A 16,877-nucleotide genomic window follows, 5' to 3' on the forward strand; every position below is an offset into this window, starting at 1 on the left:
GTCATTGGGATATTTTTTACTTATTTTCTACACATTTCAGAAGCCTTTGAGAAATACAGGATTTGATAAACATTTTGAAGTCAGGAAAAGCCCACCTCTTTTCTTCTTTTGAGAGTCATGACTATCTTTTGTGGAGAAACTACCATTAGAAAAACTGACCATTTTGATGCTCGCTGGTTTGGTTAAAAACTGAATAAGAGGTGTTTGTGGAGAAATATATAGGGAACCATTCTGTGTGGCGTGAGGAATATAGCCCAGCCCCTGATTTGGAAGACTGGTAGGGAGCCAGTCAGCACACAAGAACCAAGCCCACGGATCGGTTTTCTCGTGGGGAATCAGGCCTGCATTGTACCTCGGCTGCTATGAGGCTTGCTGTTGCTAAAACTCCCTCAATGTGAATTGAGGCAGCAAATGTTTACTGCATATCTCTAAAGTAACTTCCTAAAGTCTGTGCTGAACCTCCCAAGTATGGAGTGTAACCAGTTCAACCACTTTTCCCCTTGATCTGCAACATCCTTCTCTTTGAAGTAATTAACAACATTCTTTCCTTTGTTGTCTGTAAAGGGTAATCACCTACAGTGAACCTGTGCATAGTAGATGAGGACCATCCTCAATGTAATGTGCCCAGAAAAGCAATAAAAGCCTGTCCAGGCGGAGGTCAGGGCCCTGTCTCTCATTTAGAGAGTGGCCATGCCGTCCCTTTTTCCCCACAGGACTTCTGTAGTCTGTGTGAATTTGTTCGTTGCAGCCACAACACATGGACCCTGCCGGCTGGGGTCCGCATCAAATATATACATAAAGTAAGTGTAGAAGATTGAAAATTTTCATGCTTTCAAACAGTTTTTTTTTTTAATAGATGAAATTATTTAAATAAGCTAAATTTAGAAGCTGGTATCTAAGTACATCTAAGTACATATTTTTATAAAAACATTAATTTTAGTAATTTTTCAACTATCAGTAAAAAAATTGGCCTTTGGCCTTATATATGTTATGTCTAACTCTGCACATAAATACATTTATTAGTAATACAAATTCCTTAATTCTGCAAAATATTTCTCAGCTGCCATGTGATCTGTTATGAATAATAAGCTAAATTATAAATACCTTTAGAACCATTACTGGGAACAGAAAGAAATTATGTAAATGGGTGTTTGGCTGTACTTGTAAACAATACTTGCATTAGCCAAGAAATCCGTTACATTCGTGTTACTTGAGAGGAAGGATTTGACAGGTTAATTTGTCTTTTTGCTTACTTCTGAGACTCTGTGCTGCTCAAATACTGTATAATTTCAGACAGAGTTTTCTCAGAAGTTTGCACTTGCACAATGCATAAACAGTGGTCCAATGTGGTTGCTTTTTAAAAAGCAGATATATAAAGAGAGATGAGAACACGTGTTTTCCTGGGGTCTGAACAGTACAAGTCACAAGAATGGATTTTTAGGGTTTCACTTTGCAGAATGCCAGGTCTCAAGTGACAGAGGCCACCCCATTTCTGTAATGAAGTTTTGTGTGTGTTTGTATTATCTTGCAGCACCTCTAAAGTGAGAAGCCTGTGGAAGAGGCCTTCCTAGGGGTGATATACAGTTAACAAATAGTTGTAAGGAATAATAATAACAGGTGGATGTTCTGTTTTCCATACTATAAATTGTTGAGTGCTATCACCAGGGAAATGTTAAGGTTTTCTAGTGCCGACAAGCCACAGGAATATCGGAGCAATGGATTTTAGTGGCAATAAGTTTAAAGAAAGTGCTCTGTTTGGAGATGCATTAAATCCTGGGGGGAGTAAGAGTAATATCTTCCTTTGGTCAGATGAAGCTATGACTCTCATTCTCTAAAACATCAAACAGATATTTTCTGACTTTAGCATTATTTAAGGAACTCTGTGCTCTCCCTCCTCTTCCAATTTATTATTGTAGAACAGGCTAGAGAGAAATCCATTTGCTATTGTTGTCAGAGTCTTCTGCTGAAGGTATTGTCTATAACATTGATTCTAGAGATTTCTTTGATTCACCAACTTAGCTGAAGACAGTCTCTTAAAAAATATCACAAGAATAATAATAGTGCATATTATCATAGGGCTGTGATGAGGACTACCTGGGTATTACATGTAGAGTGCTTAGTAAGTACTTGATATATGTTTGTTGCTGTTATGTCATTGTTGTTTTATTTGGTAGTTTGGGCTTAGGTATTAGAGAACTGGAGAATATTGAGTAGAAGCTTAGGGCCCTGCCTGAACTGTACAGCCTCAGCTTGGGATGGGGATAGACCTCCACTGGTCTCTTAGTCGGGGGAGTATGGACTTTGGTGACTGACCCTGATATCATCATGAGACTTGCCCAAAGTGGGATTCAGTACTTTTTGAGCAGTGCTGGATTTCTGAGAGAGCATTTTCATTTTCATTAGGACTTGTGGAAGACTTCAGGGGATTCTGAAATAGAGGCTGTAAGAGGCTAGTGATTGGGCTGGTACATGGAGAGGAAAAGTGAGTGTCTGTAACTACTTATGTAGGGCGAGTTTGCTTGGGTAATTAGAACAGTTACTCAAATTTTTTTAGATTATGGCCCTTGATAACAAATAGACTTTACATTTTAACCCATCACGCATACACATTTGGGTTTGAATGTTTACAAGTATTTCAGTAATAGATGTCACAATCACAAAATTCACAAATTATTCTTGCCCTAACTCTGTGTGATGGACTCAATATTTTCTTTTCTATTCCATTTTGTACTGTTTCTGTTTAAATAAAATGTTGGTCCTGACTTCCTAAATTGACTTCATGACTCACTAAAGAGTTGTGACCTGCAGTTGAAGAAGCACTGGTTGGAGTGTGAATTAATCCTTTGAATGTTACCCTAGAAAAACAACTTCACATACTGTGTCATCTGAAGGAATGAGAGGAGCCGATCAGAACTGGTGTGTGTCCTGGAGCAGGGGACTAAGACTTTTGCTCACTCTTCGGTTTCCTTAGTTGTCGGTGTTTAGTTCTGTAGTCTACTTGATCATTTGGCTCTCTACATGCCCAGCTGTTGTTGTCCAATGGTTTCTTATGTGATTAGGCTTATCTCTTCCTTTACATTGAGAGCTAGCTCCTGGAGGGCAAGACCTGTAATAATAGCTAACAGTTCTATAGTGCTTTCTCTGTGCCAGGCACTTTCCTGTGTTACATATACTAGTCTTCTCCACAACCTATATTAGGTACCTTAATTATTTTCATTCTTCAAATGGAGAAATCGAAGCATACAGAAGTGAATTAGCTTACCCTTAAGAGTTCTTCTGCATCTTACCTCAATATCTTTTTTAAAAAATATATTTTATTGATTTTGCTATTACAGTTGTCCCAATTTTTCCCCCATTGCCCCTCTCTACCTGGTACTCCCATTGCCTCCAGCAATCCCCTCCATTAGTTCACTTCCATGGGTCATGCATATAAGTTCTTTGGCTACTCCATTTCCTGTACTCTTCTTAACATCCCCCTGTCTATTTTGTACCTACCAATTTGTACTTCTTGATCCTTGCACCTTTCCCCCTACCCTCCCCCTTCCCTCTCCCAGCTGATAACCCTGTAAATGATCTCCATATCTATGATTCTGTTCCTGTTCTGCTTGTTTGCTTAGATTGTTTTTTTAGATTCAGTTGTTGATAGTTGTGCATTTGTTGCTATTTTAATGTTCATAGTTTTGATCTTTTTCTCAAATAAGTCCCTTTAACAGTTCATATAATAATGACTTGGTGATGATGAACTCCTTTAGTTTTACCTTTTCTGGGAAGCACTTTATCTGCCCTTCCATTCTAAATGATAGCTTTGCTGGGTAGAGTAATCTAGGTGGTAGATCCTTGCTTTTTGTTACTTTGACTACTTCTTGCCAGTCCCTTCCAACCTGCAAAGTTTGTTTTGAGAAATCAGCTGACAGTCTTATGGGAACTCCTTTGTAGGTAACTGTCTCCTTTTCTCTTGCTGCTTTTAAGATTCTCTCTTTATCTTTAGCCTTTGGTATTTTAATTATGATGTGTCTTGGTGTGGTCCTCTTTGAGTCCAACTTGTTTACAACTCTCTGTGTCTCCTGGACTTGTATGTCTATTTCCTTCAACAAATTAGGGAAGTTTCCTTTCATTATTTTTTCAAATAAGTTTTCAATTTCTTACTCTTCCACTTCTCCTTCTGGCACCCCTATGACTTGGATGTTGATACATTTGGAGATAGATGTCCCAGAGGCTCCTTATAGAATAGAATGAAAATAGAATACTAGTCTCATTTTTTTTTTAAATTCTTTTTTCTTCTTGCTATTCTGATTAAATGCTTTTTTCTTCCTATGTTCCACATCGTTGATTTGAATCTTGGCTTTATCCCCTCCACTGTTAGTTCCCCATGGATTTTTCTTTATTTCGCTTAGTGAAACCTTCATTTCTGCCTGGGTCTTTTTTTATACTGTTGCAGTACCCAATGATTTCTTTGAGCATCCTGATCACCAGTGTTTTGAACTCTGCATCTGATAGGTTGCTTATCTCCATTTCGTTTAGTTCTTTTCCTGGAGTTTTGTTTTGTCCTTTCATTTGGGCCACATTTCTTTGTCTCCTCAATTTGGCAGCCTCCCTGGGTTTGTTTCTGTGTATTAGGTAGAGCTGCTTTGACTCCCTGTCTTAGTAGTTTGGCCTGTGTGGGTGAATGTGGCTTCTTTAAGTGCTTGGTTGTTGGACTTCCATTGAGCTTGATTTTATGATGAATCTGGGTGATGTTTGTTTTGTAGTTTAGTTGTAATGTTTGCAGTAGTTGTGCATGGAGGTGAAGCATGTTTACCTTCACCTCCACCTTGGCCAGAAGTTCAATATCTTTTTAGAGTAATAGAAATTGAATTAAAAATGGCTCTGAACTTTGTCTAAAGAAGGGCTATAGAATTTACTTAAATCGATAAAGTTTAGAATTTGAGTAATGACTATGCTTTAAGCCCTAACCTTAAGGCCCTTTCATCTTCCACGAGCCTGGGTTTGAGAGGCGAATAACATTGCAGAAATGCCCACATATCCTTACGTCATTAATTTAACAATTTAGGATCCTCAATGTGCTGTCTTCCAATCCTCTGCCCGCTGCAACAGCTGTTTGGACTGGCCAATGTCTCCTGAGTTAATAGTGTGTCTGTCACAGGGTGAGTTTTCAACTTGGTATGTACAGTTTCTGCCAGCGAGTTTCTGCTCCGCTGCCAGGCCTCAGACTTGGAAGTTGCAACTGATTTGTGGGGGAGGGAGTTTGGTGCTTGTTACCAAGGAGGAACAAGGTGCTCTCCGGGGCTCTGATTTGTTACAGGCTGAGTGTGAATGATGTCAGGCAGATCAGAGGACGGACAGCTGATTCATTTGGGATCTGGAACTCCTCACTCTCACCGCTGCTTTCTGGGCTCTTAGGTCTTTTGGAGGGGAAGGGTCCTGAATATTATGTTTTTGAAGAAAAGTGCTTTAATTTTTCTGTTAAGTTTGGGAAGCCGTTGTAAGTTTCCTTTGGCTTATAGACTGCATACCCCTTGTGTGAGAGAACTTCCTGCCAAGACTCCAGTGTGAGAGGGCAAAAGCTTGAGTAGCCAGGAAAATGATGAAACGGAGGAGAGAGAGACTGGGAGCACCATGCCTGCGGATTCAGTAAGGAGGCTGGGGTCTCTGAGTGGAAACTGGTAGATGTCAAGAAAAGACTAATGCCAACTAACAGACCTTCATTTACTTGGGTAAAGACTCTGCTGTGGAGATGTCTGTCAGGAAGAGGGCTGAGATAGCTTCACGGATTCAAGGTCAAAACAGTGGTCCTTGGCAGGGGGTATAGGGGTTTCTAATTCTGAATGTTGAGTTAGTTGTCCTTTTAGGGGTTCTTAGGTACTTGGGGAACTGAGTTAACAAGATCAAATGTTTTTTTTCCTGCCTTGAAAGCAGATGTTTAAAGTTAGTCAAAGCTGCAAGATAGGCCTCATGAATGTGAGAAAAAAATAGAAGTGAAGCCATCTCCTTCTTTGACTAGAGATGGTATTGTATTTCTGCCCCTGGCCTGAGATATAGGACTTCAGATCTGCCTGTGTAGATCCAAGCCGGAGTCCTTTCGGGTATGACCCAAATGTTATTCTATGTTGGCCCATATAGAAACGTACTTAGGTGAGGATTTCAAAGCTGGAGAATGAAAGAAGCCTTCCGCCTCTTGGCAGTTTTTCCAAGAGCTGCACGGGCTTATATAATGAGGAAGTGCTGAATGACCTGACCAGGAAATTGGGGAACCAGGGACAGAAGTGTCCTGGAATCCATTCCGCCTTAGTGATCTGTCTTGAACTGTGTTTGCGTAACTCACAGGGTAGAGGAGCACACTTACACTTATCTTTCCCTGAATGTTAGTGTTTTCCCAGAGATGGCTGGCGTATCCAGTGGACAGACCTCTTCAGTCGGCTTCCTTTGGGTCATTACCCTTCAGTGTTAGTGGGTGTTATTAATTGAATTAATGGTTCTACCAGACTTTGGAAAATCAGACTTGTTTGAAGTATAAAATTGTAAGGATTGGCAGACAGTTGACCCTTGAACAACACAGGTTTGAACTGCATGGGCCCACCTATATGTGGATTTCTTTCAATAAATATTGTAAACATATTTTCTCTTCCTTATGATTTTCTTTTCATTAACATTTCCTTAACATTTTCTTTTCTCTAGCTTTATTTTCAAAATACAATATATACTACATACTCAATAGATATGCTAATCAACTATTCATATTATTTGTAAGGCTTCCTTCTAGTCAACAGTAGGTTATTGGTAGTTAAGTTTTTGGAGTCAACATTATACATGGATTTTTGATTTGCACGAGGGGTTGTGCCCCCAACCCCACATGGTTTAAGAGTCAACTGTACTTTTAAAGAAATGGTTTATTCCCATATTAAGACTAAAAAGTTAAAGACTATGAAAAAACGCTTTGTCAACTAAAGTGTCATTTAAAGTAAAAAGGTGACTTGTTGGCAAAGTTGGAGTTTTTAAAATTGAGTTTGTAGTTTAAGAAAACATAAGTTGTCAAAAATCATGCTCCCCAAATATTGGTGCCCTGCTGTTAGTAATCATTGTATCTGTCGTAGTGACGTTGAGTTTAGGTCGGGAAAATTCTCCATGTAGTAAATTCTCCTTGGAGCTAGTAAATAACTTTTTCTTTCAAACAATCCCTTTTAGACTCTAGTCCCAATGTATAAGCAGTTTGCAGAGTGGTAATTAGGAGCAAAAGGAGAAAGATCATCGGTTTTGGTAGATTTTAATAACCCTAATTGTATATTCATCAAAATCGCTGAGGCTTTAAAAGTATGTTGAGTTTAAGGAAATTTGGGCATGCCTGAAATTTGAAATACTTGTCTGCCCTCCACTTTTCTATCCTATTATATCCTCCCATTGCGTAGTCATCTGAGAAATATGCTGAAGACAGCTGGGAGGGTAACGTGTAGGAAAGTAAAGATTTCCTTTGAATACATGTAATTAAAAACAAGCAGGATGTCACATATCCATATCCAAACAATCAGCAATATCAATATAAGACACTAACATTTTAAAACAGTTCAGGTGCTTATGTGGTAGCTAATTTTTTTTTAATCTTGGGAATAAAATACTGTAGTCTAACAGGGCATTTATATAGAAAGCCATGGTGCTACTGTAGCAAATTAAATGCAACAAATCTGTTAATAATTTGTCAGCATCTATGGCATATCTGTCACTGATCAACAAAGTAGAAATCTGTCTTTACCATTTGTCTGTTCCCAATCTAATGATCTTATTTACGTACTAGTCTTCATTAGGATTTAACACATCAAGATGGTTTGATTGTTTTTAGAGGAAAAAAGTAACCTGGAAAACTGAAGTTTAAGTAGAAGCCGATTGTATTATACAGAGTTGTGACATTAGTGGATACACTCATTAGGCAAAAGTTAGTTAAATAAGTTGGTGTCATTGTAGATATAACCTAACAATTTATAAACTATTACTTAGAATGCTTTACTGTTATGGAAATAAAATTTCTCTGGGAAGTTTTAGTCATTGCACACAAAATATCACCTATTGCTTGCTTAATTGATGAATTGCAGTAAATTTGCAATACTTTCCCAGTAGTCAGTACTGAATACTTTGAATACCTAAAGCTTAAATTTTTGGTTTAAATTCCGAAGATTAAGTTTTAGTCTCAATGATCATTCTGTGCTGACTTTGGTACTGAGTTATGATATTTGAGAATGATTTTTGACCACTTTTCTTAAGTCTCTTGCCTAAATGAATCCACTTTGAAGATATTTCTTTTTGGTTAAAAACAATCACTGACCTTGTTCTTTTTTACTATGGCACTTGTTAGAATCTCTACTCTTTGCCGAGGATCTGAAGTAAACCAGCACATGTATTCACCCACTTCGGCTCCAGCCCTGTCCCTCATTCAAGTCCCATATAGTGCTGACTGTGCTCTGGCTGCTGCTCCTCTTGCTTTTTTCCTGAACCCACAAGCCCATAGCAGCCCTGGCAGTCCCTGTTCCAGCCGCCCACTGCAGTGGAGGTAAGAGACCTGCTGTGGCGGGCAATGTGGGCCTGGGTGATTGCTTCTGGCCTAGTAGGTAAAACCCAAACTTTTCTCCTTAGTAATGGGGAGAAACTGAATAAAAGTCATGACCCTGTTACAGAGAAGAGTAAAAGGAATTTCACGGATCTCTGCTCAAAATTTCAGGAGAAAGTAGGATATCGATTCATAGCTTGAGAGTTGTGTGTCCATCCTGACTGATCGCCCCGTAGCAGAAGCGTAGCATAACAGTGCGAGAGCTCTTTAAGGTTAAGTAGTTCCAACAGCACATTCTGCACAACAGGAAAACCTGATTCCAAAGCAGGTTAAGTGATTTGTTCAGACTGCTGAGGATTACCCTCTCCTAATTTCTTCCTGCCTTTCTTTTTATATATCAAACATTATTTGAGTACGTATGTGTTGGGCACTGCTTTAGGCAAGGAGGACAAACTGGTGAACACAAAGGATAAAGTTCCTGCCCTCAGAGAGCTTAGACTCCAGTGGAAGGAGATAAACAAGTTAATGAGTAACTATATAACAGATGGACGTGAGTGATACTGAGAAAATATAGTAGGATAAGGGGACATGGGTTGTCATTTTTTAGAAGGTGGTCAAGGAGGTCCTCACAGTGGTAAGTTGACATATGATTAAAGACCTGAAGGAGGTTTGGAGCCAGGATGGAGGTACCTGAAAGAAGAGTGGTTCTGACAGAGGCAACAGGAAATACCAAAGGCCTGATCTTAGAGCTTACTTCATATGTTCTTTGTGCAGCAGAGTTTAGTGAAGCTGGTATAGGATAAGTTATGAGGTGAGTGGAGAGAAATGAGGTCTGAGTTGTAGTGGGGAGCCAGATGAAGTAGAACTTCAAAGCTGTTCTAAGGATTTTTGTTTTTATGTTGAGTGAGATGAGAAGCCATTGAAGGGTTTAAAACAGAAGTCGTGATCTGACCTAGGTCAAAAGGGGCGCTGGCTGTAGGTAGAAGGCCCCTTGTATAACCTAGGTAAGAGACAATGATTGCTGGAACCCGTGGTGGCGCAAGTGGTAAGAAGTAGTCAGATTCGGGGATGCATTTTGCGGGTAGAATTGCTAGGATTTGGTGGTGGATTAGATGCAGAGTTTGAGAAAAAGATGAGGATGGAAGATTTTGAGTTGAACAATTAGAAAGTTAGACTTACCATGACCTGAAACTTGGAAATTATAAGCGATAGCTAATTAGACATTCAGTTAGAGATGTGTGAGCTCTGAGATAAAGATATGTAATTAGGAATTGTCAGTGTATAAGTGAAGTAAATCATTAGATTTATGAAACCCTCCAGTGAGTGACTACTGATAGAGAATGAAGAAATATCCAAGGTTTGAACCATGGCGCAGTCTGACTCTAAGAGGTTGGGGAAATCAGGAACTAGCAAAGGATAGACTGAAAAGGAGTAGCTCTTCGGAAAGGAGAAGAACCACCAGAGAGAAAAAAATTTTCAAGAAGGAAAGTATGATCAATCAATAGATACTTGTTAAGTTTTTTGTTAGCACAAAAAAGTAACATGGAAAACTAAAAGTTTAAGTGGAAGCACAACTTATACAGACTTAAGTGAGATTTTCTGATATAGCTCAAATTCCACAATTTAGGGCAATGTTAGACTGACATAGTACATGTTATAGGCTGACTTTTCCCAGAAGTCACCCCTTCTGGATGGATGTACTAGACCTTGGTACGAGGCTGAGAAAGATTGTAAGTTGGGTAGCACCCACAGCCTAAAATGTGCCCAGTCTTAGCGCATGGCTTCAAGAGCTATCTCTTGAACCTGTGATCTGAGGGAACCTAAGCTATGTCTTGCAGCTTTGGCTCGAAACTTGTTAAATTTCAGGGTTTTTTTCCCCCCCCCCCAGACTTGTTTACATGCCTGGTTGCTATAATAGTGTGTCATTCTATTCTTTTGTATCTGTCTCATGCAAAGTAATAGTTTAAAGATATGGTAAGATGATTTTACCTTCTTTGCTGGATATTTTTGTATTTTTTTAAAGCTCCTTGAATTTTGTTTGAGATACAGTTAAATTATTGGGAAATAGTTTGCTCTTTTTAGGGATTACTTTAGGCATTGTTAGTGGGCCCAGAGCAGCATTTGGGGCTAATTTTCCCTTAATACTAAGGCAGTACTTTCGGAGACTCTGCTCCGTGCCCACACATTATGTGTTTTTCACTCGGGCTGGTGGGAACATACTCTATTCCTGGCCCTATGTGAGCTCTGGGGAGTGTACCACCTGCTATTCTTTTGGGTAATTTCCTTACCCCCGTGCACTAATTGGTACTCAGCTGAAAACTTGAGGAACCCCTTGCTGAGCGCTCTCTGTATAGTCCTCTCCTCTCTGGGATTCTGTCTTCCAAAGTCTAGCCATGTTAGCCTCCCAAATTCTTAATTCTGTCTCCTCAATTCATGGAGACTGCTGTGCTTTTGGGAGGTATCACTTTCCATTGTTGCTTCCTAGAAATATTCTCTAGTAGTAAGCTTGGGCAATCTTAGAACTTACTTAAGGTCAGTTTTAAGACTTACTTTCTATGTTAACCTTCTGTGCAATGTCTAAAAACTATTGTTTCACATGTTCTTGTTTTTTAAAATTTATTTCAAAAGGGTGGGAGGGAAGGAGAGAGAGAGAGGGAAGAGAGGAGAGGCGAGAGAAAAGAGAAACATCGATTGGTTGCCTCCTGTACATGCCCCAATTGGGGACCGAACCTGCAACCTAGGTATGTGCCCTGACTGGTAATCAAATTTACAACCTATGGAGCAGGACGATGCTCCAATGTACTGAGCAACCTGGCCAGGACCACATGTTTCTGTTTTTGTAGTTTTTAAGGCTTAAGGGCAAATCTGGTCTCTGTTTCTCTATTATGGCAGGTGGTAGAAATCCAATCTACCTAATATTTTGAAATCATGCTTCTGTCATCAGGAGTGAAGATTGCTTCATGAGATTATTGCTCGGCTGATTCACATGTTAGATAAACCTGGTAGAAGCAGGACAGACCCTTTGTTTCACCTTGCTTAGTCAAGAAAAATCAAGAAAGGAAACAACAAAATACTAAAAATAGGTAACATTTGCTTAGCATTTATTGTGTACTAAGTATTTTTCTAAATGGTTTATACGTATTGAAATTAATCCCTAAAATACCCTGCTAAGATGATAATACAAGTCCATTTTAGTGACTGAGTGGAAAATCCAGGTAAATCTATTTTATTGATGAAGGCATGGTGGTACAGAGAGGTTGAGGCAGTGATGTGTATAAGCTGTGGAAACTGGCATTCAGCCCCACAGAATCTCGCTCCCAAGTCTGTGGTTTTAACCCCTCTCCCGTGATGCTTCTGATGAAACGCGCTGTTGTGTATTCAGTTAACAAATGAACAAACCCTGAGGACTTAACGGCTCCTGAGTACCATTCTAAGCATTTAAAAATTTGTAGGTCATTTAATCCTCACACCAGTTCTGTGAGGTAGGTGTTATTGTGCGCTTTGTAGAGGAGGAAACAGAGAAGCAGAGGGACCGAATAAATTACTCAGGATCACACGGCGGGTAAGTGGCAGAACTGGGGTTAAAACTCAGGCAGTCTGGCTCCAGAGATCATATTCTCACAACTATACTGTTCTGCTTCTCCCTCCAATGTACTCCTTTATGTATATAATATTTTCTGAACCTAAATAATTTTGCAGCCCCTAGTCTTTTTTTCCCCCAAGGTGACATATTCATAACATTCTTATTCATAACATAAATCCCCCTATCCTGGGGTTGAGAATTGGTATCTCACAGTCCATTGTCACTATAGGCCATTACCTTTATGTCTTCTTTTAAAAATGTTCTTCTTTTAGGCATATGGTATTTCATTTTATCTTCAACACCAGCTCACTGCTGCCCTCCCCTAACTTAGCTTTGTTTAGCATTCACATTCAGAGCCTAGGACAGAATTCATGCTTAACGAACACAGCGGTGACCCTAAGTTCCACAAAATCCTTACCACAGCCGTGTGCCCATGGAATGTTATTAAATATCAAACATTGTTGAATAAATGTAAGTGACAAGAAGAGAAAAATAACTTCAGCAAATAATGTGAATAGTGAAGAACTGAAAATTGAGAGCTGCTGGCAGTAGCGAGTTTGACCTCTCTCTGAAAACAGACGATTCAGGAGAGAGGGAACCAGGATCGACACGCGGCCGCTGTGCAGTGGCCGTATTTGGATGTCTTTTATCTCCATAGAGTATGACTATTGTTAGGGCTGAATTGTGTCTCCCTAAGATTCATGTGTTGAAGTGCTAACCCTCAGTGCCCAGAACGTGACTTCATTTGGAAAAAAAACTTCTTTACAGAGGTAACGAAGGTTAAATAAGGTCATCGGGGTGGGCCATGATCCCCGTGACTGTGTCCGTGTAAGAGGAGATTAGAGCCCAGACTCAGGCAGAGAAGACAGCCATGCAGGAACTGGGAAGTGAGGCCTCAGTAGAAATGAACCCTGCAGGCAGACGCCTTCCAGCCTTCGGGCCTGTGAGGAAGTAAATGTCTGTGGTACTTTGTTGTGGCAGCCCTAGGAAACTAATACAGCTATTGAGGCTTTTGGCTACATTGCCCAAAAGGAGTCGAAAACAGTGGCCTTTTTCATGGTTATTAGAACTGGCCCTGCTCAGAATGTTAAACCTCTTTATTGATTGCATCTTAGTGATATGCTTAGGGCCTTACAGATTGTTGCCCATAATAATTTACAGGACAGTCAAGACAGTTTTAAATGATGCCCTCTCTAACTCTTTAGTACATTTCTGTTCCTTGATGCTAAGTGATAGGTCTGTTATATAGACAGGACTCGATTCTAGTTCTTCAGTGTCTTGGATGGGTATTATATTAGAAACACTCAGTTTTCCTCCTTCCGTATAGGGGAAACCCAGTTCTTCCCTATTGTGTGTCTCCTTTGCTTACTGTTCACACAGAACCTTTCATTTCTGACAATTCTGGTCACCAAATGTGTGGAGGTTTTACCCTACACCAAGCAATTCTCTGCGACACCAGCTGAGTGTCCTGCAATTTAGATAGCACCAGGTCCCACAGGTTAAGGGCCAAGTGGCGCAGAACTCCTGCCACCATACTTCAGGTGCCAATCACAGGTACTGTGTCCCCAGGTTAACCACAGCTTCTGTCCGATTTGCTTACAAATCGGAGGTTCCCACAACCCCTGTCTCAGGTTGGATTAATTTGCTAGGACAGCTCACAGAACTCAGGGAAACACTTTTGTTTACCAGTTTGTTAGTGGATATGGTGAAGGATACAGATGAACAGCCAGATGAAGAAGCACGTAGGACGAGGTCTGTGGGGGTCCCGAGTGCAGGAGTTTCTGTCCCGTGGAGTGGGGTCGCGTCCTCCTCCTGTTACTGATGTGCTCACCAGCTCCATACTACTGGGATTTTATGGAGGCTCCTTCATGTAGGCTTGACCACTTACTAACTCTTCCTCTGTCCTTCTCCCCTCTCTGGAGGATGGGTGGGGAATGCTGAAATTTGAAGCTTCCACTCATGGCTTGGTCTGTCTGGTGACCAGCACCCATCCGACAGCCATTTGATAGCCCACTCAGTCTCTGTAGTAGAACAAAAGATGCTCCTAGTATTCTTTTTTCCTTTTTTAGGTTTATTAATTTATTTTATTCAACAAATACTTATTACATGTCCAAATCTACCAAACATTTGTTTTAGGTGGTCCTGTGGGGGGGAGTGAACTAATGGACAAACTACCTCTTATCATGTAGGTCTGCATCTCGATGGAGAGAGATAACCAAATAATAAAGTAGCCAATTAAACTGTGGCTTTTATGTGGTGATTTCTGTATGGGAATGAAATAAAGCAGTAAAGTACATATCATGTGCTGTATAAGAGTGAATGGAATTTAAACTAGAAAGGTGTGGGCATCCTCCTTTACTAGATCACATATGAGGTGAGTGAGTGAGTAAAGATTTTTTTTTAAATGTACAGCATTCAAGGCAGAAGGAAAAGCGAGAGCAGAGTCCCTGAGATGGGAGCATTCTTGATGTGCTCAAGAAGCAGAAAGGAGGTCCGTGTGGCTAAAGCAAAATGACTTAGTGAAAGAGAATATTAAGAGATAGATAGCAGGAACCAGAAAATGTTAGGCCTTTTAAGCTATGTAAGGATTTTTTAACTTTATTTTTATTGTTTACACTATTACAGATGCCTTCATTTCCCCTGTTTGCCCACCTCCACCCACCCCTCGTCCCCCCTCATCCACCCCCCCCTCGCCATCACTGCAGTGTTGTCTCTGTCCGTGGGTTTTGCATATACGTTTCTTGGTTAATCCCTTCACCTTTTTTCACCCAGTCCCGCCCCATCCCCTCCCCTCTGTCAGCTGTCAGTCTGTTCCATGTATCCACGCCTCTGTTTCTATTTTGTTCGTTAGATTCCACAAACAAGTGAGAGCATATGGTATTTGTCTTTCACTGACTGGCTTATTTCACTTAGCATAATAATCTCCAGGTCCATGCTCCTAGTGTTCTTATCACTTAGGAATTTACAAGGGTTTTAGGATCCCTGGGTCAGGAACCTGGGAGTGGGTGTGCATGTGTATGTGAATATATGTATTCCTATAAGCTCACAGGTATGATCAACCTTAAGAGGTATAGTAAATATGATTGTGATTTGAGTTGCACTAATTAACCTTTAATCATTAGTTAACTTGTACATCTTCTAAGGATATGATTCAGGCCTACCGATTGGCACTCTGACGTGAATATTGCATTGTTGGCGTAACCCTCTTTGAAAGAGTGCTAGACGGGGTCTGCAGTGTAACTGGTGTCCCTGAAGAGAGAGGAGGAAGTATGTCTCTGCCTGTTCACTGGCCTGACTTTAGGCCTCCTGGAAATAGAAGTTTGGTATTGGCAACTTTGTGGATCATAGAATGGCTTGGGTTTTGAAACAGTTTTGAAGTGCCAGAGACTTCATCAGCCCTGAAGTGGGGAATTTGCAGCACGAAACCATTTTTAGAGTGACGTCTCTATTGGAAGGGTTCTAGCTCTAGCCAACTCCCTACTGGTTAGGGATGCCTTCCGTACAGTGTCTAGCAAAAAGATAGTCAGCCTTTGCTTGAACATCTTCAGCAAGAAGAAGTTCACTGCTGAAGTTTGCAGTCAGTGCTAATTCAGCCTCTTGTCTCTCCTGTGTTGCATTTGTGAGAGGCTTTCTGCATGTAGACTTTTATGGCAAAGGACAGGTGTTCCTTTGGGCCTTCTCCCAAACTAGGCAGCCTTTGAGACCTCTTTTTGGTAGTGTCAAGATTGTTTCGTGTCAAGATTGTTTCTTGCCAAAGAGAAGGCACTATTTTCATTTTACCAACATTTACTTTCCTTGTCTTTCTTTTTTTAAATAACTGCTTTTTTAAAAAATAGTTTTTATTTTTCAATTACAGTTGACATACCATATTATATTAGTTTCAGGTGTATAACCCAGTGATTGGACATTATACAACTTACTGAGTGATCACCCTGCTAAATCTAATGCCCATCTGACATCATACATAGTTATTATAATATTATTGACTATATACCCTTTGCTGTACTTTACATCGCTGTGACTATTCTGTAATTACCAATGTATACATCTTAATTCCTTCGCCTTTTCACCCAGTCCCCCAACTCCCCCCTCTGGCAACCACTAGTTCTCTCTGTCCATGAGTCTGCTTCATTTTTGTTTGTTTGTTTGTTTTGGTCTTTCACTGAGCATAATACCCTCTAGGTCCATCCGTTATGTCACAAATGGTATGGTTTTATTCCTTTTTATGGCTGTGTAATATTCCATTGTATATATGTACCTCAGCTTTTTTTATTTACTCGTTTACGGATGGGTGCTTGGGTTACTTCCATAGCTTGGCTATTGTAAATGACACTGATGGACATAGGGTGCATATATTCTTTCTAATTAGTGCTTTGGGGGTTTTTTGGCTATACACCCAGAAGTGAAATTGCTGAGTTATAGGGCAGTTCTGTTTTAATGATTTGAAGAACTTCCATTCTGTTTTCCATAGTGGCTGCACCAATCTGCATTCCCACCAACAGTGCACAAGGGTTCTCTTCTCTCCACATCCTAGCCTGACACTTGTCATTTGTGAATTTATTGCTGATAGCAATTCTGACAGGTGTGAGGTAATGCCGCATTGTGGTTAAACAACTGCTTTTCAAATTAACTCCAAAAGAGGAACATCTGGGAACTTGTTCTCATCCTGGCCCTATTGTAGGCAAATCACTTTACTCCTTTCTGCCTCAGTTTTCTATTGTCCATCATTAAGATGGGGAGAGTAATTCAAGGTTGCGGTAA

General features: G+C 40.3%; 1 protein-coding gene across 9 annotated transcripts in view; it reads left to right on the top strand.

Moving 5' to 3' along the window:
• Positions 1–16,877, top strand: part of MAST2 (microtubule associated serine/threonine kinase 2) — a 158,895-nt gene that overhangs the window by 91,368 nt on the left and 50,650 nt on the right. For 3 of the 9 annotated variants that reach the window (XM_053920350.2, XM_045204368.2, XM_053920351.1), the window contains exons 1-2: positions 5,355–5,631; positions 8,342–8,536. The exons of 5 other annotated variants lie outside the window; for them this stretch is intronic. In XM_053920350.2, coding sequence (XP_053776325.1) covers positions 5,582–5,631; positions 8,342–8,536 — 245 coding nt within the window. In that variant the 5' untranslated portion in view covers positions 5,355–5,581. Of the gene's footprint in view, positions 1–5,270; positions 5,632–8,341; positions 8,537–16,877 lie in introns of those variants that run through there. One more of the 9 variants, XM_071220911.1, reaches the window with a different exon arrangement.

Source organism: Desmodus rotundus, chromosome 3 (genome assembly GCF_022682495.2).
Source record: "Desmodus rotundus isolate HL8 chromosome 3, HLdesRot8A.1, whole genome shotgun sequence".
Taxonomy (NCBI): domain Eukaryota; kingdom Metazoa; phylum Chordata; class Mammalia; order Chiroptera; family Phyllostomidae; genus Desmodus; species Desmodus rotundus.